The sequence below is a fragment of the Mustela nivalis genome, assembly GCF_964662115.1.
Source record: "Mustela nivalis genome assembly, chromosome: 7".
NCBI lineage: Eukaryota > Metazoa > Chordata > Mammalia > Carnivora > Mustelidae > Mustela > Mustela nivalis.
This window is the reverse complement of record NC_139026.1, coordinates 2,925,982-2,945,351: the sequence shown is the minus strand read 5'-3', so window position 1 is coordinate 2,945,351 and position 19,370 is coordinate 2,925,982. Positions and strand designations below refer to the sequence as shown.

At 64.6% G+C, this 19,370-nt stretch overlaps 1 protein-coding gene across 3 annotated transcripts in view; it reads left to right on the top strand.

The window, feature by feature from the left end:
* Nucleotides 1–3,035: 3,035 nt before the first annotated feature.
* Nucleotides 3,036–19,370, top strand: part of GRAMD4 (GRAM domain containing 4) — a 74,592-nt gene continuing 58,257 nt past the window's right edge. The window contains exon 1 of one of the 3 annotated variants that reach the window (XM_082739614.1): nucleotides 3,036–3,076. Coding sequence is in view for 1 of the 3 variants with exons in the window: in XM_082739609.1 (XP_082595735.1) it covers nucleotides 3,889–3,917 (29 nt within the window). In the remaining 2 variants the exon portion in view is untranslated. Of the gene's footprint in view, nucleotides 3,077–3,747; nucleotides 3,918–15,765; nucleotides 15,978–19,370 lie in introns of those variants that run through there. The other 2 variants (XM_082739609.1, XM_082739612.1) reach the window with 2 other exon arrangements.

The window sequence follows — 19,370 nt, the reverse complement described above, 5'->3', positions numbered from 1 at the left end:
GAGAGAGTGGCCCTCTAGGAGCTCCGAGAAAAGAAGCAGGCGCGGAAGGCTTGCTGAAAGAGAGGGCACTTGAATGTGGTGTGCCCAAAAAGAGCACAGCTACGGCGTGTGAGAGGTAAGATGCCCAGAGAAGAACCACTGTCCCCAGGCTTGCAGAGACCGCTGCTACGGCCCTGAGGCTGGAGGGGGTCAGCCGTGGTCCCTGTCCTCAGGCAGAGCACAGAGACGGTCTCAGAGGCACAGGCCACCCCCGCTGGTGTTGGTGCTGGGACGAGGGGAGGCACTGGCTGGCTGGTCAGGAGCCTCCCTTGGCATGTATGATGAAGTCCTTGGTGGCAGGAGGAAAAGAAAAGCAGGAGAGGCGGTCAGGGGGGACCCCAGAGGGGAGGTGGCCCTTCAGCGTGGCCGGAAGAAGAGGCCGAGGGAGGAGCCGTGCCCCCAGGTGGGGCGGGCAGGCAGAGGAACAGCAGGGGAGTCCTTGGGCAGCAGGGGGGGCTGTGTGCCCACAGGTGGCCCAGCAAGGAGGGGAGCCCTGGGACTTTGGGTCAGAGATGCGGAGGTAGCCGCCTCAGGGACTGTAGGGGTCCCGCCTGCCTTGGTGTGGAGGTCGGGGTGAGGCGAGGAGGCTCTGAACGGAGGACCCGGGCCCCCACGTGCAGGCCCAGGGGGCGAGGGGCCGGGGCGGGGGCTGTCCAGCCAGCCCAGCTGGAGGGAGCTGCCAGGCCCAGAGCGCAGCCTGGTGGGAAAGGCAGGACAAGGCCCGAGGACGGTGGGATTTGGGGAGGACGCTCCGGGGTGCTGAGGGCCCTGGGGAGCAGGGGGGGGCGAGCAGGACGGGGTCTGCAGCAAGTTGCCCAGGCCTCCCGCTGACTTCTTTCTGCATGACTTTCTTAGCCACCGACATCCCCTGCTTCTGCTAGTCACCCAGGGGTTCGTGTGAGTCTAGCCATCTTGCCCCCCTGGATGCTCTTTGGGGCTCTGAGGCCAAGAGGCCCGTTCTGAGGGCTCAGCTGGTTCCAGGTTGAGGGAGGACTCCAGGAGACCTTCTCACAGCTGCCAACACAGCTCAGAATTTGGTAATGCCCACCAGCACATGGTTGAGCAGAGGGGTGGAGGGCTAATGGGGACCCGAGTGGTCAGGTGGCTGCTCTGAGCCGGGTCCTTGTGGGAGTTTGCTCGGCATAAATACCACAGACTGGGAAGGAGGGGACGCTGGGACAACGGAGATTTATTTCCTCAGGGTTCCAGAGGCAGAAGGTCCGAACCCCTCTCCTGGGCTTGCAGATGGCTGTCCTCTCCCTGCTCACACGGTCATCCGTCCGTGTGTCTGTGTGTGTCCTGACCTCCTCTTCTTATTAGGGACCCCAGCCGGACTGAGTTAGGGCCCATCCTAAGCACCTCATTTTAATGTAATCACCTCGATAAAGGCTGCAGTAAGGGCCCCATCTCCAGACACCGTCATATTCTGAGGTACTGGGGGTTAGGGCTTCAGCCTGTTCATTTGGGGCACAGACACAGGTGAGCCTGGAACAGTCCCCATTTGTAAATGAGGTGACAGGATAACTCTCAGGAGCCCCGAGCAGGGCAGTATCCCATCACGCCAAGCGCCTGCTTTGAGGGGGATCCGGTCTGAACCCACCCACCGGGGGGACCAAACCTGGCTTTGCCCACCATTGTGGCCTCGCTGGCGGCAGCAGGTGCAGATGTCCTGTCCCCCACCCACCGCAGATGTCTGTTGGGAGGACTGGACGTGAGGGCTCCTGAGGTGGACCCGGCAGTCTGGTTCAACCCCTTCCCTTCTCCCCAGGTTCCCTCCAGCTCCTGCCTGCTCCCCCGACCCTGGGCACGCCTTCAAAAAACATTTTTTGGGCCCCTGGTCTGCGCCATGCTATGGTGGGGAGCTCTGTTTGCTGCTTTCATGGGCAGATAGGGGCCGTTTGGGGCTAGTTGGAGGTGGATTTCTGTCATTTGTGAACAAAAACGTCCTGACAACCATACTTAGTCTGGCCAAGGTCGGGAGGTGAGGGTGGGATGCGGGGGGGGGGGGGGGTGCAGTGACTCACACATAAATAATCTGGGTCTTGCCCCAGCTGTGCGGTGGGGAGGGTTCGGGGAGGCAAGAACATAATCAGTAACCATGCAAACAATCCTAGTGTTGGAGACAGGAGGTGGCAGGTACTAGGTGGGGACTCCTAGGCGCTCTGGGTACTCGGGAGGCCAGGACTGTTTCTGGCCAGGCTGGTCAAGCGGTGCATTGAGGAACTGGGGGCTTGGAGCCGGGCCACAGGCGATAGGTTAGCTCCCTTACTCGGAAGTCATCAGGTTCTCTATTCTGCAGAAGGAAACTGTCACAGAGAAGGACAGTCTCCTGCTAGGAGCTCACCTGAATGCTAGCCTCCGACCCTGGCCCATCAGGCTGCCTCCCCAGGCAGAGATGCTGGGTCAGGAGAAAAAAGGGGGGGACCCAAATCTTGCCCAGGAAGTGTTTCAGGGACTTAGGGCCTCTGGAGGGATGGATAGGACTTTCCCAGAGGGAGGGGAGGCTGGAGGCGGGTTGGGGCGGGAGGGTAGCGGAGAGTTCAGTTCTGGGTTTGTTGAGCGGGAGGTGCCTGTAGGACTCCGGTGCTTGTCAGTTTCTGCAGCGCAGGAAGCGCGGGCGGGACACTCGCGGGCAGATGGGAAGGGCAGGGCAGAGCCCAGAGGACCCAGCTGGCCAGGGGAGGCCGAGGAGCCTGGGTGACAGCATGCAGGCCTTCTGTATTCCCCGGGTTCCCCTACCCTCCCAGCCCAATCGTCAGTAGCCTTGTTCCGGTCAGACCCGGGCGAGGGGCTCATAGCCGGCACCCCAGCCCCGCCTAAGGGCCCGGTTTCTCTGGGGCTGCTTCCCTCTGTCCACTCCGCACCGTCCTGTGAGCTGGGACGGCCTCTGGTCGTGCAGCCAAGGTGGGGCAGGATTTTCCGGGGGAGAGGGTGTCCCAGAGCCGGGGGCAGGAGCGCGCAGAGCGGGACCCCACTGGGTGGTGCCTGGACAGACGCGGGAGTGCGGAGGGCGCTGGCGCGGCTCCCTTCTACGAGGGTGAGAGTTGGAGAGAGCGGGGACCACCCAGAGCCAGGCCCTGAGGCCAGGCAGCACCCGCGGGCGTGCGGGAGCCCCGCCGGGCGCCGGGGTCCAGGGCAGCGCGCCCCACTCCCCCGGCCGTGGGCCAGCAGCGGCCGTCACGGGAAGGGCGTTCCCCTGGGGTGCGGGTCGCCACGGGCAGCGCAGCACCGTCTCGGACCCGCGGCGGCCCCGGCGCGTCCCCGGGCGGTGCGGCGCGCGGGCCCCGGCGAGGTGACAGCGGCGTGCGTGGCCGTGCGTGGCCGTGCGTGGCGGCACCCGAGGCGCTCGCCGCGGCGGAGCGCGGGGACGTGGCCGCGGCCTCCGCGCGGAGGAGCCGCTGCGCGTGCGCGTGGGAGCAGGTGGCGGGGACGCACGTGGGCCGCCCAGACAAAGGTGGCGCCGCGGGACCGGGCGTGAGCGCGCGCGCCGCCCCGCCGGGACAGGCGCGCTCCCGCGGGCTCCGGAGCCCGCCGCCCCCGGAGGGCGGGGCGGGGCGAGGCGCGGGGCGGGGCGGCGTGCGGGGCGGGGCGAGGCGCGGGGCGGGGCGGCGGCTGCGCAGGCCGGGCCCGGAGCGCGCAGACTCCGCGCAGCGGGACGCGAGCGCGCGACCTGGCGCCGCCGCCGCCGCCGCCGCCGCCGCCGCCGCCGCCGCCGCCGCCGCCTCCGCGCTCGTGGCCCGGACCCGCGGGGCCGCCTCCTCCGGGCTCCCCGGCGCCGTGGGCTCCCGGGCGGGCGGCAGGTGCAGCGCGGCCGGCGGCCGGCGAGGGGGGCGCCGCGGCAGCGGGTGAATGAGACTTGGCTCCGATCTCCGCGCAGGGTAAGCGGCGCGCGCGGACGCCCACACGGACCTCGCGGACACACGGACCCGCTCCGGCCCGGGCCGGCCCGGCCGCGACCCCGCGCGCTCGGCCACGCTCCTCCGCTGCCCGGAGCCAGCGGCCCTCCTAGAAGGGCCCCGCGCGGGCGCGCCCCGCACACACGCCCCCAGTCCCGCGCGGGGCCGGAGCGCGCGTCACGGCCGCCCCCCTCGAGCGCGCGCCCCGCGGCCCCCGGCGCCCGACCGGCCTGGGAGAGGAGGACGTCCCGGGGGCGCGGGGCCCGGGCTGGGGTGCTGCTGGTGGCCGAAGCGCGGCGGAGACGGGCTCGGCGGGCGAACGTCGTCGTGGAACCCACTCCCTGGGGACACAGGGGAGGAGGAGGGAGCCCGCGACCCCAGAAACGACCCCGCCAAAAAGTTGTGGCCACTCGCCCCCTCCCCGTACCCCTCTTTCTGCCTTGGCTGCTCTCCCTTTGTTTGTGACTTCTAGCTAGTGGGGCTCTGCGGGGACCCGGGCCGCCTGCAGGCCAGGCGGCGGAGTGTGGCGGCCCCCAGCCTGGGGTCCCCACCTGCTCGGAGCAGAACCCGCACCCCTGTCCAGGCCTACAGCTGCGGGGGAAGGGGAGCCAGAGACAGGTGGGCGGGCTCACCTGCCCCTGACAGTGGCTCTGTCTGTGGCGGGAGGGGCGGCAGGCCCCAGGGCTGGAGACCTCCGTGGCTGCCCCCGTGGTTGCTCGAGGGGTTGTTGCCAGTCCTGAATTTCCAGACGCAGGTAAAATTCATTTGGGGGGAGATCTTTTGCAGGATGGGAATTTTTTCTTGCCTTCCCTATGCAGGCTGCGGAGGAAATACCTTCCTTCGGAGGAAATTTCCCGCACACAAAAGTCGTGGCCGTTGGGTCCCAGGCCCCATAGTGGCCCAGCGCTGGGGGTTGTTCTAAGTCTGGGCCTGGCAGGATGGGCGGAGCTATGCACTAGTTAAGAGACAACTTGGGAGACTTGCCTCTGGTGCACATGCCCTGTGACCTTGGGCAGGAAGGCATTGCACCTCCAGGTCCTCATTTTCCCCAGCAGTAAAGGGAGAGGGGCTGATACAAGTATTAGAGGACGTGTTGCAGGCCACCTGCTGGCCAGGCACACCCAGGGCAGAGATCAGAACACCCTTCAGTTTCCCTGACTGCCCCACTTGTGTCCCGGGCGCATTTGAGCACACATCATCCCCCTGGGTGAGTGTGTTCCGGCTCTCGCCCCTGCCCTGTGCTGGGAGGGAAGCACATCCCACCGTTGTTAGCTGCGATTCCTTGGGTTGGGGACCTAAAGAACCCTGTCCCACCTTCCTGCTTGCAGACCCTCAAAAACCCTCTGCGTGGCCCAGGTAGGGGGCTTGGCTTGGCTGGCCTTCTCCCTGTCCTGGGCATGGTGCTGGTCCTTCTGGAGCACTTTGTGACTGCAGGGCAGGGGCCTTGAACCTCCGCAGTCTGGACAGTGCTGGACTCATGGGGGGGGTGGGGGTGCCACCTTGGTCCCGGGGGCTGGGAGGTGGGGGTCCGTGGGGCCTCTGCCCTTCTTCCCCCTCCACTGCCCTGGCTGATGAGGTGTGGGGTGTGGCTGTCCCAGTGGTGCGGCCTGTGGACGGGCAGGGCCTGTCTTTGGGATGTCTGTGTGTTTGCACTCGGGAAAGGCATTTCCTGGAAACTGGGAAAGTCTTAAACTTGTGGTTGGCTGGGCTCTGGCCCTGGCAACCTGTTTATTCTGGGTTTCTCTGGAGGTGGCCGAGGGACCCCTCAAGGAGGAGGAACCAGGTGGTCTCTCTCCAGACTGCCAGCCCGCAAGGCTCCCCTCAGTACCCTTTTATCTGTCAGTCCAGCCAGGAGTGGGTGTCAGGAGACCAGTGGTTGGCAGCGCCCGGTGACCGGCAGTCCCTGTGCTCCCTGGGCCTCACCTTCACGAGCTGGAAACGAGGGGGAGAAACAGGCCTGTTTTTCCTGAATCACCATTTCTGCTCTACGACAGAACAGAATAGAATCGCGGTTCAGGCACAATGAAACAGTGCTGTTAGAGCCCAGTGAACCCTGTTGCCAGGAGAGGCTGTGAGCCTGCAGCCCGTCCTCTGTGTGTCACAGCGACGTTCCAGATGTGACAGACGCCAGCCCCAGCCCCGGGCCACTCTTGGTGGAATCCGTGTCATCGGCGAACGGAGGGGCTCCCTTGACGCGTCCGTGGTGTGGCCTGTGTTGGTGGCCATGCCCTCGGCACCCCGTCACCTCATGGGCCCCGGTGGACGGACCCCTTTCAGCTCCCCCGTGTTGTGGTTGGGCTGTTTCCCTCCGGGGGCCGGAGCCACACGAGCCTGTGAGGGAGTGGAGTTCCCGTCCTGGCGCGGTCTGGGCTCCAGCCAGCGGCTCCTCTGCGGGGGCGGCCCCTCGGGCGCCCCTCACTTCTGATGTCCGGCCTCTATTGTGTGTCGGGATGGGGTCCCGCCTGGCGGCCGTGCTGGGGACGTGCTGAGCATTTCTGGAGCCCCTCTCAGCACAAAGCGTGTACTAGCTGGGAAGGAAGACACCGGTGGCCGGCGGTGTGGCCCGGCGACCCCTTCTCTGAGCTTCTGCCTGCTTCGCTTCCCGCGGCTGCGGCACCTGTCGCCCCGAGCACGGAAGACCATTTCCGGGCGCGCTTGCTGCCCCGTGGGAGCTCTGACTGCGCTGGGGTTTGGGGCGTCCCGGCGGACTTGGGGAGATGAGACGTGGGCTGTGGAGGTGAGTAGTGGGAGGGATACAGCTGCACTTGCTGGGGAGGTGGCGTCTGTGTGCTCGGCCCAGACAGGGCGCCCGTGGGAAGCCGCTCCAGGAGAATGTGTCCACTCCCCAGGTGCCTGGAGGAAGGCCTCTGGGTTGGGGGGGCTGGAAGCGGACTTGGGGGCTCTTTGGCCCTGCGGTGGTTTCGGGCTGGTTTCTTCCGTGGCCCTTCGGCAGCATGGCAGTGGGGACTTTCGCTGGGTCTTCATCCTGGGCAGAATCTCGAAAATACCCCACGCATAGGGGTAAGAGTTCAAGTCCCTGAGAGTCTGGTGTGGCTGGCGGGCGCAGGAGGAGACCCGGGTCGCTGAAGATGATGGTGGTTGAGGGACCAGCGGTGGGAGGCCCAGCCCTGCCCCAGGTTGGGAGTCGGCCGGCTGGCGAGGTCAAGAAATGTAATCGGGTAACTTGAGAACTTCAGGGGACGTCGCTCAGACTTTCCTTCCAGAGGTGGAGCCAGGGGAGGGTTCCCTGATTCGAGAAAACCGTGTTCCTTCCTCCGGTGTCTGTGTGCGGCCCGCACGGAGGGGCCGGCGGGAGACTTTGGGCCCCTCCTTCTGCACCGATGACTGGCCCCTCCTGGGGGCTGTCGTTGACATTGTCTGGCGTCTGAGTTCTGACCGGGTTGCGATCGTGTTTGAGGCCTGTGCCTGAAGTCCCCTGTGGTCACCCTGGAAGACAGGGAGTACTGGCCATTCACAGAAACTCTGCGAACAGTGACAGAAAGCACTGAGACCAGCGTGGGACATCAGGTGTGGGACAGGTGTTCTCCACGCACTGTCCCCCTTCTGCCCCAGTGGGAGAAACTGAGGCACAGAGAGGTGGGCTGGCCTGTGCCCCCATTTAGATAAGTCGCAGGGCTGGGATTGGAACCTGGTTTGTTTGGCTGCAAGGCTCCCGACCTCACCGCCTCCCCGATAGCCCCTGTGGCAAGTCCAGTTACGTTTCTGGGGGTCCGTGAGAGCAGTGTGAGCGATCGGCCGAGAGTCGTGGTGGGAAGGCTTTCTGCCATCTAGCACGCGGCAGTAACGAGGGCGTCCCGGACCCCAGGCCTGCCGGCCCTCTGAGCGCTTTGTAGGATTGGTCTTTGTAACCGGAGGTGGGTGCTGTTACTAGCTCCGTGGCACAGATGAGGAAGCTCTTCTCAGAAGAGTAATCTCCCTGAGGCCACAGGCTGGTGAGTGGCAGTCAGCTTTGGACCGGTCTCTGTTCCTAACCTGTAGCAGGGAGGTGAGGTGCAGAAAACTTGATCTTGCTGCTGTGTGTTCTTGGGCAAGACGTTTAACCTCTCTGGGCCGGGGTTTGGTCACCTGTAAACAAGGGTCTTGGTGTCGTATACAGAAACCAGAGGTTTGAGAGCATTCTGCCATTCATAGAATGGGCCGGCCGGCTTCTCCAAGAAGGAGGGGCAGGGGGAGATGGTGGCCAGTGGGCAGGTGCTCGTTGTCCCCAGCACGGGCTGGTGTTTGCTGGCTGTGGTTGGAGTCAGGGCTTCTGGCTGTCTCAGGGCTCAGCCCCAGATTTGGGAAGAAAGATACGGGACACCAGGGGCCCTATTTCTCCCCTCTGAAGTGAGGGTGTTTGGAAACCGTCAAGCACCGTGGTCAGTGAGTTGTTACCTGTGCCTCTGGAATGAGAGATGGGGAGGGGGCGCTACCCGAACTCCTCTGTGCCACCAGAGCCAGGTTAATCTGTGGGGAAGAGAAACCCAGTGTGCTGGGCACCGTCAAGGGCCCCAGAGGTGGGGGGGACAGCTCCCCTCTCTCGGGCAGGTTCCCGCCATCAGTGGAAAGCACTCTGCTTCTAGCCCGTCCCCCTGTGAGCAGCAGGGGCTTGGGGGTGTCTGGGGTGAGCACGTGGCGTGAGGAGGCAGGAGTCCCTCCCGAGTCCTGCCAGCGTGGAGTATAGGTGGGGGCACATCTGAGTCCTTCCTGTGCCGCAGCGGCCTCCCAGGCCAGGCAGGCGTGCGGCTGCATTCTGAGCCTCCCCCTCTCCCTGCCCTCCGCCCCCTTCTGCCCCAGGTGCCTGCAGGGCTGGCCGAGCCCTCTGTCTGGCGCAACTTTGCTCCCTTCCCCAGCCAGGGCGGCCTCTGAGCCCGGTTAGGGAAGTGCCCCCCTCACGCCACCCCTCCCCGCTACTCCTGTGTCGCTTCTGCCCCTCTCTGCTCCAGCTCCCCAGTCTGTAAGCCTTGGGAAAGTGAAATGTGGCCTCGGCACAGGCTGGGGTGCCGGGCTGTGCCCTGGGGTGGGGGTGCTCCGGTCCCGGGAGCCTGGCTGGGGGAGCTGCGGGATCCGGGGGCGGCGGGCTTCCACAGGGAGGGGCAGGGCGCTGCAGGCGGAGAGGCGGCTGTTTTTAAAATATCTTCATTGAGGCGTCGTTTACATGTCATGCCAACCGCCCGTTGAGATGCGATTCACCAGGTTTTAGCATATTCACGAAACTGTGCAGCCGTCGCCACAATCAGGTTTTAGAGCATTTCCGTCACCCCAGAAAGAAACCCCGTGTCCCTCCGCAGTCGGTCACCCCTCATCCCTGCCTCTGAGGTGGGGTCCACTGGCCGAGAGGAGGCCTTTCATCTGTCTGTGTGGCCGTGTGTAGCCGTGGGGGCCTTTCCTGAAGCGTGGCCTTCTTCCCTGGCACCACGGGACCCTGGGCCGCCTTTCTTCCAGGCTCTGTGGGCTCACCTTGCCTCTCCAGGTACCGGGGTCTGAGCTCGCAGCTGCCCCTTCTGTCGCTGTGGCTTACCCGCTGTGTGCAGGGACCTCAAGCCGTTTGCATACCCATCATCTCCAGGAAGCCTTCCTGGCTTTCCCCTTCCCACAGGGCTAGGACCTCATGGGCCACGGTGCCCTCATGCTGGTCACCCTGCGCAGGCTTGCCTGTTGACTCACCCGCCATCTGTGCGGCTGGAGGGCAGGGGCCTTCCTTTTCATTTTCTGCTGGGCTCCTTGGGGACAGTGTGTGTGGGGGGTGAATGGTTGCAGGCCGGGGGTTGGGTGGGGGTGGGTCCATGAGGCTCTCTCCCCCACATCCGCACCGTTTCTGTCCCTCGATGATTATCCTACGATTGGTTGGTTTTGAAACTTCACTGTGTCCTTTGGAGCGGCTCAAGGGCAGGGCTGGTCTGGCTGTGGGTGACGGGATGCCTGGAGGCCCGTCCGCGCCGCGTCCCATCCGTGGCTCGTAGTTTGTTGGCTTTTTAATAGACCGTATTTTATAGATCGGTGTTAGATACACAGAAAATTACACAGCTACAGCCGAGGTCTACACACTCAGGGGTCCTGCAGGCTCTTCTGGTGTGAATATCTTGTTAGTGCGAAACAGTGGTAAAATTGGTGAACCAGCGTTGACACGTTGTTAACTCAAGTCGGGTTTTAGATATCCTTAGTTTTAACGTAAAATCTTTTTCCTGTCTCAGGACCGCATCTGGGCTCTGGCTCTGGAGGTTCCTTTGGGCTGGGACGGTTTCTCAGACTTTTCTGCTTTCTGATGACCCTGACAGGCCAGAGAAGCATTAGGCAAATGATAGGGTCCCTCTATGTTGGAATTTGTTCAGACACCTGGAATTCCTCTGTTGGAATTTAGATGTTTTTCTTGGGGCTGAACTGGGGTCTCAGGGTTAGGAGGAAGCCCACAGGGGCAGTGCCCTCTCCTCCCACTGCATTGGGGCACCTGCTGTCCGCCTCACTGACCACGGAGGTGTCGACCTTGTTGGCCACAGTCGCAGGGCTGTCGTGGGCACGTCGGTCAGGCTTCTCCGTGAAGCTCCTCTCTCCCCCGTCCGTGCTGCCCTCTGAAGGGGGTCTGTGGGCACGGACCCAGGGGGGTCATGTGCACACGGGGGGTCCTGCCCCAGCGCCTCCGGGGCCACGTTTCTTCATTATTGGGAACTTTTCTGTGTGGGAGCCTCGTGTCTTCTCCGCATTTACTAATGTATTTGTCTCTCTTGTATCAGGGCAGAATCCTGTCTCGTTCTGTGTTTTGAGTTATTTATCTTGTTGGAGGACTTGTTCCGGCTCTGGTCCCCATCCTGGTGGGGGGTGAGCACGTCCCACTCCCTGGCTCTGCAGGTGGCTCTAGGCTCACCTTGCCCACGTCTTGCCCCAACCCTGCAGTCGGCTGCTCCTGCCAGAGCACGGGGTCCAGCCCCGGGGTCACTGCCTGCCCCAGCACTGCGCTGGGCCCACCCCCTGCCGGAGCTCAGGGTCAGGACCCGGGGTCACATCCTGCCCGAGCCTTGCACTGGGCTCTCCCCGTGCCGGAGCACAGTGTCAGGACCCGGGGTCTGGGCGCCAGGCGCATTTGCTGCTGGGGGCGTGGTTCTCTCCGCCTCGGCAGCTGGAGCGGGAGCCACACTCGAGTACTCTAACTGTGGGTCTCTGCGCGCCTCCGACGACGTCTGTGAGTCTCCATCTGTGACCGTGCTCAGTGACACGCGAGTTCATCCTGACGATACAGTCTGCCCCTTACCACGTGGGTACGCCGGCCTCCTCTTCTCCCTGATCAATAAACCCCTATCCCGCGGTGGGAGACGGGCTCCCCGCTGGCCGTGCGTTTCCAAAATCGTTCCTTTCTGGTATGCGCGCGGAGCGGGGTCACCGTTGTCATCCTGGCCTTGGGGAGTAGCTTTATGGGCCTGGACGCAGCGTGCGTGTCCGGTTCCCGCGCACTGGGTAGGGCCCGGTGCCCTGTCAGAGCTCAGGCCCCAGGGGGGTCACGGGGCGTCGCGTCTGCAAGAAGGCCTGTGGCCTTGGGGGGGGGTGGGGAGAACAGGCCCCCAGCTGTGCCCGGTCAGCCGGCCCCACGGGGTGGGCACAGACTTGGCATGCTTTTGAAATGTGAAAGCGGGGCCGACTTTGAACATGGCCCAGAGGTCTGGCCTCGGCAGCATGAAGAGAAGGCCTGCGGGCAGACTCGCGCTCCGCTGCGTCTCGGACCAGGATCCTGGCGGGGCCTGGCGGCTTCCCACCTCCGATCTCACACCTGCGCGGGCGGGGCGGGGGGCGACGCCTGCAGAGCAGCCGCTGTGCCCAGAGACCAGTTTCCTTTCTGGGAAGGAGAGAAGCGAGGCTCGAGTCGGCTTCCATTCCCGTGTGGGGTCTGTCTGCGGCACGTGTGGGGCCTGTTGGCGGGGAGAAGGGCTTCCGCTGGAGGCTTCAGAGCCAGGCAGGGGGCGGGGAGGTAGAGAAGGCTCCGGCTCCCTGAAGCTGGGGGGCTGTAGCGGTCTGCACCCTGAGGGGTGGGCAGGGGCTGGCGCTGGGGTCCCTGGGCTGGGGAGGCCCGAGCGCAGCCACGGGGTTGGGGGCGGGGTAGGTTTCGGAAGAGGGGAGCAGCCGGCTGGGCAGGCTGGGAAGAAGGCTGGCAGGGCAGCTGCCCGTGTTGAGAGAGAGCGGGACGGGACAGTGGGCGAGGGAGGCACTGATGAGGACCGTCGCTTGGAGTAAGCACACGGTGGGCGGCCGTGGCCGTGCCGCGCCCACCATCCTGTCTGCACCCTCACGTGCTCTTTCCCACGCAGGGGGTCTGGCTCCAGGAGGAGCTGGCCTTGTTTTCTCGCTCGTGGGTGAGCTCCCGCCGTGGACCCGGGGGGCTCTGGCCCTCCCACCCAGCCTGCGTCCGCAGGGGAGCTGAGGAACCTGGTGGAACTGGCCGGGGGCTCTGTGGGGCTGGGGGTGCTGTTGTCCCCGAGTGGCCCTTCCTGGGAGTGGAGCCTTGGGGACCTGGTGGTCCGTCATGCCACCATCTCCCTGTCACCTGCTCACCTGGCACCCCCACGGAGTGCCCTCATCCCAGGTCCTTGCTGTGCCACACCCGCATTGCCCCTTCTATCTGGGTTGACATTTTGGGGTCTGCTAGGTCCTATGCAACAGGCAGCTTCAGAGGCAGCAGAGCTCTGGGACGACTGGAATCGCTTGGGGGTCGTGGCTGTCCAGTGTGGCTGCCTGGCAGCTGTAGTCTTGGGCGCGTATGTCTGCCTGGAGGGGAGCCCGAGCTGCACCACCGGGGTGAGCCTGGCGGGACCAGCGAAGGCCGGCCTGGCCTCGGTCCTCCTGCCCAGAGCCGGGGGGGGGTTGGAGTGGAGGGCTCCCCCTGCTCCGAGGACGCTCCGTGGCAGAGACCGGAGGACACGTGTTGGTGTCGGCCCCTGGCTGGGGAGCTTGGCATTTATTTTCTTATTTTTATTTTTCTAAAAATATTTTATTTATTTATGTGACACAGCAAGAGCCGGAACACAAGCAGGGGGAGTGGGAGAGGGAGAAGCAGGCTTCCCACCGAGCAGGGAGCCCGATGTGGGGCTCGACCCCAGGATCCTGGGATTGGACCCGCGCTGAGGGCAGATGCTTAACCACTGAGCCCCCCAGGCACCCCGGGAGTTTGGTATTTAAACCTCTGAAGCAGCTTAAATAGTGAGAAACACGCACAAACCTGTAATATCCCCAAACTCAGACTCTCTCTCTCAGAAGAACCAGGCTGTCGAGCCTCCCACCGGGTTCCCGCTAAACCCGCGCGGCGGTGGGCGTGCCTTGTGGTGGTGAAGGGCGTCACGCGCCCGAGGCCGCGCATCCCAGAAGCAGGACGGTGAGGGTCCGTGTGGGGTGGGGTGGCGGGGGCCGAGCTGTCCCGACCGACACTGCCACCTGGTTCCGGGGGGTTGAGGCCATGCGCCCCCTCAAGGCCCCTCTGAGCATATCCTGGGCAGCCGTGCGTGCCAGGCCCGGCCCTGTCCTGCCGCACGGGTTGAGCGTCCAGCAGGCCTGCTGGGCACATCCTGCAGCGGGAGGAAAAGGAATACTTTGTTCAGAGCCGGTGCTGGGGAATGCAGGCAGATGTGAGTCACAGCACGCGTACTCCGCGAGGAAGTGAAGGGAAGGTGTGCGCATGTGTGTGTGTGTGCACGTGTGCACGCGCGGTGCGAGGGGCGGCAAGCGGGTTGGCCTTCCTCGAGGAGGAGGCGGAGGAGGGATAGCGGCGGGGACCCAGGGCCGGATCAGAAGGGAGCACCGAACGAGCGCCACTCCCCAGTCCCTGAGGCCAGCCTGCCCAGCGGCCGGGGCCGCCGAGCGTGAGCGTTCGGTGGAGAGGAAGTGAGCTGAGTCAGCCACCAGAGAGCCCTGGGCGGCCCGGCTGGGTGGAGCTGCTGGCACGGTTGGGGCGAGGCCAGAGGGGCCATCCTGCCCCCGCCCCGGCCGCCCGGCCTGCCTGGGTCTCAAGGGCGAGCCCCTGGTGGGACAGCCTAGAGGCAAAGGGTCGGTGCGGGTCAGGAGGGGCGCGGGTGGCTCTTCGCAGCCTCCGCTGAGCACCGTCTTGGGGGGCCCTGGGAGATGGGCCCCAGCAACCTGACCGGGGCAAGGGCAGGGGGAGGGTGGAATCCTCAGGACTGCCTGGCATCACCACCCCCCACCGACGGGGGAGCGCCAGTGGCCGCTGGGCATCTCCCCGGTGTGCGCGGGAGGCACGGCCTCCAGAAGGGGGTGACGGGCGTCCTGGATGTTGAGGTCTGCTCGCGTTTGTGTGAGGCAGCCCGACTGGTTCTGGGGAGAACCCGGACTCTGTGGGGTGGGCCAGGCTGCGTGGGGCCCAGGAAGGGGGGCCACGGCCTCTCCCCAGCGGGTTTCTCCTCTTCGAAAAGCCCCAGCCCGGGTCTTCCCCAGCTCCGTAGCTCCTGCTGCACTGGGGGCGTGAGAGTCCAGATGCCCCCACGGTGGGGAAGCGGGAGGCTGGAGTTCTTGAAGTGGCCCTTTCCTCTCCCTGGGGTCCTCCGTCAGGCCCCTGAGCCCCACACCACTGTCACATGGGCTGGGCCTTTCTCATCCCAAGATGTAGGGGCGACTGGGCAGAGCCTAGATGTGGCCCGAACGCTCTTCCAGTGGCTGCTAAAGCCTTTGCCTGGGTCGCGGCTTCGCTAGGGTGTGTGGGGCTGGTGACCGAGCCTGTCCGCTAAAGCAGAGCTCCTGCTGACCCGGGGCAGGGACCAGAGCGGGGCTGTCATGTGGGGCAGGGGCTGGGCACACAGCAGGTGCCCGAGCAGTGACCAGTGGCCAGCTTAGCTGGTGCTCCAGGGAGGAATCCTTCTGGAGCTATAGCCCCGTCCTAGCGTCCTAGCCCCCCAGCAGGGTCACTGCCATCTTTGAGAAAGCCCTGAAGCCTCTTGGGTGTGGGGAGCCTTGGACTCTGGGGACCCCACCTTATGTGGCCCAAGCAGGGATGGCATGCTGGGGGGCTGGTCTGAGTTGGGGGCGTGGAGAGCTGCCCGAGGGTCCCCCAGGGGAGGGTGACTGGGTGGCTGCCACCCCCCACAGCCAAGCTGGGAGGGGCTTCCCCGTCCCCACCTTGCAGACGGGTTCAGTGGGGCTGGAGAGGTCCTGGTAAGTGGCTAACTGAGGTGACCCACTGCCTTAGGGCCTGTGTCCTTGTCTGTGTCCGCCTGCCACACCTTTTGGGTCCATTTAGGGGTTTTAGATGGTTGAAGTTATCTTCTTAGTTACCCACGTACGGGCTTTATGTGGATGCTAAACTTTGCTTTTGGGGGGACTTGCCTCTTTCATGTGTGTATACATGAGGGCCCCCCCCTCACTCTGCAGGGGCCTCAGGCCTCCCCACACCTCCCCAACCCTCACGGGAAGGCTGGGGTGTCAGATTCCTCTCTGACCCACCGAGCCAGCCCCCAGCAGGCCCTCCCACCACCACCGACCACGATGGGAGGGTGTGGGTCTCTCTTGCGGGACTGTGGGCTCCTTGAGGGCAGGCTTAGGGCAGGCTTGGCCCGGCCGTGCTGTGCAGGCGCCTGCCGCCTGTGGCTGGTGAGCGCTGGATGGGGAAGGGCCCCAGTGCCGATGCTGTCTGCGGGCCCCCTGGCCTCACTGTCTGTCGCTCAGAGCCGGGGGGCGTGGGGACAGGGACCTGCAGCTGCCCAGGGTCTAGCTTCCTCTTGCTCTGCCCTCTACAAGCTAAGCCAGCCCAGTGGGCGGTCCCTGGAACAGAGGCGTGGACTGGGCTGGGCCAGGGAGGCCTCCGTAATCTGGGCTGTCCCTCCTCCTGGAGCCTGTGTCACTGCCTACGGAGAGGGCCAGGAGCCTTGCTGAGGGTAGGGCAGGACCACAGGACCACAAAGGAAAGAACAGCGGGGAGGCTCGGGAAGGCTCACACTGAAATGCCGCCCGATGATGCGAACAGTGATCGTGGAGGCTCTGCGGGTGGCCCAGGCTTCATACCCACGGCCTCGATCTGTAACGGCCCCCGTGACAGCTGGTGAGCCTGGCGCAGAGGTGAGGTGTCTCAGAGAAGGTCACACGACCAGAGAGATAGGAGGCTGGGTGACTCTAGAGGCCACTGGCACCCAGGGCCTTGGCATGTCTCCATCAGCCATGGGGGCCTGAGCAGGCCTCGGGGGTGGGGAGCCCTGGGTTCCTCCCCTAGGCAGGAGGGGCTGAGCCTGGAGTGTGGCTGGTGCAGCCCTGAGTCTGGGCCCTTCTTTTTGCTGTCTGTGTGTCGCCCAGGTTGCTGCGGGATACCTTGTCTTCCGGCAGAGAGCTGAGGCGGGGTTGGGGGTGGGGAGTGTGCCTGTCTGAGGAGGTGGTGCTCCTGGGCCTGAGTTGCCGTCCGTGTGTGTCCGTGTGTGTCCCAGGCCTGGGGCTGCAGCTGGTGGGTGTCTGCTGGTTGCTCTTGCTGGGTCTGGCTGGGGCGGCTTGGCTGGGTGCCGGGAGGAGGGAAAGCCAGGGCTAGAACCGACCAGGAGGGAGGCCAGGGCCCAGTAGGGCTAGGTCTGAGCATTTGGGAGGGCGAGCCCGCAGCATCTGTCTGGGGACAGCTGAGGACCCGAGGTTTCTAGTTTAGGGACGCAGGTGGAGAAGGCGGGGGGTCCCAGAAAGGGAGCCAGGTGCCCAGCCCACAGGCCACAAGGCAGGGAACTGTGTCCTCACTCTTCCCAGCGCGCCCCTGCAAAATCCCGCTTTATCTTCACGTTCTCTGATGCCAGACTTAAAAAACCCTTGCTGCTGCATCAGAAAATGGACTGTCGGTTTTCCAGCATTTACCAAATCTGGAGGAGGCCTGTGCTGCCGGAGTTGTACCTTTGTCCCAGGTTCCACACCCCCCTGCACTTTGCAGGTAGCCGCGGCTGCGGTGGGACGAGGGACGTTGGACGAGGGACGAAGTGTCTGTCGGGTGCGGCCCACTGCTGCAGGCTCCTCTCTTGCCCGAGGGCTTTCGGGCGTGTTGGAGCAGGTGATGCGGGTCATGAGTCCATCGTCCCCGGCCGGTGGGTCCCGCAAGGCCCTGGGCCGGCAGCCCCCCACCAGCTGACTCAGTACACAGATCAGCTTCCTTCAAGTCGGGCAGGTGTGTGTCCTTTTAAATAACTGACTGCCCTGCCGAGGGCGGAAACAGCTTGGTGAGGTGTCCGCACGGAGTCCTACAGCAGGGAAGCTCCCTTGCTTCCTGGTCTCTCTGTATCTTTTTCCCATTTGGGTGTGACAGGCGGGGGCTGGGACGGAACCACACCTGCAGGACGCCCAGATCCAACGCAGGGCTCCCATCCTGAGAGCCCCTGGATTCTGAGTGTCCCGTGCGTGGGGACCCGCCTGCGGCCGCGGGTCCCTCCACACACAGAGGCTCTGCGGCCGTGTGAGCCTCAGACACCCCAGCCGCCAGGAGAGCCCACTGTGACCTATTTATAAAGTATTTCAGAATCACTTACACGAGTATTTTGTCCTAAATTCCGTGTAATTAGGAGATATAAACCTTACTGTGTGATTATTTTTGTGCACTCGCGTAACCTAAATGAGAACTCTCTCCGTGTAGGTTTTGTTAAAAAAAAAAGAAGCCATTTTAACAAAAACATAAAAAGAATGGATTTCCCCTACGCGGTTCTCTCAAAGCCTGGAGAATCGCGCGTCTGCGTAATGACCAGGAGACCTTGCTGACGGTTGTCTCACTTGCAGAACCTTTCACTCCCCGGCAGCAGGAAGGGAAACCGTGCGGAAATATTTCCAGAGTCCTTGTGAGTTCTGGCTGTGGAGCCGCGGCTGGCTTCCCACCGCCCCGCTTTCCCCCCCGAACGGCGGGGGGAGCCGGAGGCTATGAGCAGGTGCTCCCGGCTGCTGCCGGCGCGGTGTCGGGACGAGGAGGGCGATTTGTGCCAACGGCGTCCTCTTGGTGCGTGCCCTTGGGTGCGAAGGCAGGTGTGGGGCCGAGTGTCCGTGGCAGCATGTGTGGGGCCAGGGGAGACGCGTGTGGGGCCGGGTCTTTCTCTTCTCCTGGGCTTCAGGTGCGCGGGTCCGGAGAAGGCCCAGCCCTCGGGTTGCGGGAGCCGCCTTCACGCACACGGGCCCCTCTCCTCTGTTCCCTCGGTTTCTTTCCAGTGTCCTGACACCCTTGAGCTTTCCGCCCAGACGGAAGCCGGGACCTTGATGAGGACCCCGTGTGATGGCGCTCTGCCAGCCGTGCGCTCGGGCACCTGACGCGGGCTGCTGCCACCCTGGCTTACCCTCCTGTCCACAGGGCCTGACAGCGGCCCCCGGGAGCGTTCCTCCTCCCTGCCCCCCTTTGTGTGACAATCTGGAAGGACTGGTAGAAGTGGTCTGGGCGGGCCCAGAGGGTGGGAGGCGGGGAGGTGACACCAGGCCTCTAAGCCGGGAGGCCGGGACAGGTATGAAAGCCCACAGCTGTGAGGGGCCAGGTGTGCTGGGGGGCAGGGGCGGGGCGTGAGGAACATCTGAGGGGTGAGCCCCGGGGGTCAGGTGTTTCCGGGAGTCTCCGATGTGGAAATGGCCCGGGATGGGAGGGGGCAGCTAAGTCTGGGAGCAGGTCAGCTGGAGGTGGAGGCAGGGGCCTCCCTGGAGTGGAGGGAAAGGCTGGACCCCCCCCCCCCGCCACCTCGCCATGACCCTGGAGGAGTGAGGGGCAGCACAGCAGCCGTGGGGCTGGGAGGGCGCTGTCTTGAGGCGGAACGTGGAGGGAAGGGGGATCTGTGCCACCTGTGGCTGCTGCCGGCGGACCAGGCCCGGAAGGACGTGCCCTGCAGCCCAGGGGCTCCCACAGGCTATGTGGCGCGTCCTGGGGAGGGAGGTGCGGAGGGGAACCCAGTACCTCGGGTTTCCAGAACAACCATGGAGGTGATGTGGGGGAAGCTGGCCTTGGTGCCTTGGAGGGGGATGCCCCTTCTGACCTCAGTGTCCTGGGCCCTGAGTCTGCCTTTATTAAGGGGTGCCCCTCTGGGGGACCCTCGTCTTGTAGCCCAGGGTAGGAGCTGGCTGTGCTCTGGGAAAGTGAGGCAGTGCCCGTGGCGTCCGGGTGTGGCACGTGTGCTGGGGTCCCGGAGTGGAGAACCTTGGGAGGCACACAGGCTCCCGCCAGGCAGCTCAGCCCTCGGCCAGGGTCGGGGCCCCTGCCTCGACACCCCTGCCCGTCCCTATGCCCACGCCGCAGCCCCAGCCGCCCCGATGACCGTCCTCTCAGTCATCAAGGATGAGCGAGGCGGAGAGGCAGGTGCACGGAGAACCTTCGAGCCGCACTGCGCAGGCCGGTGCCTCCCTGTCCCATGCAGGTGGGGACCGTTGGTGGTGTGCGTAGCCAGCCGGCCAGCTGGGTCCTCCGGCTCTCCTGTCCTTACACGTGGTCTCTTTTTCTTCCTCTGCCCCCTTCATGGGCTCTCCAGGGAG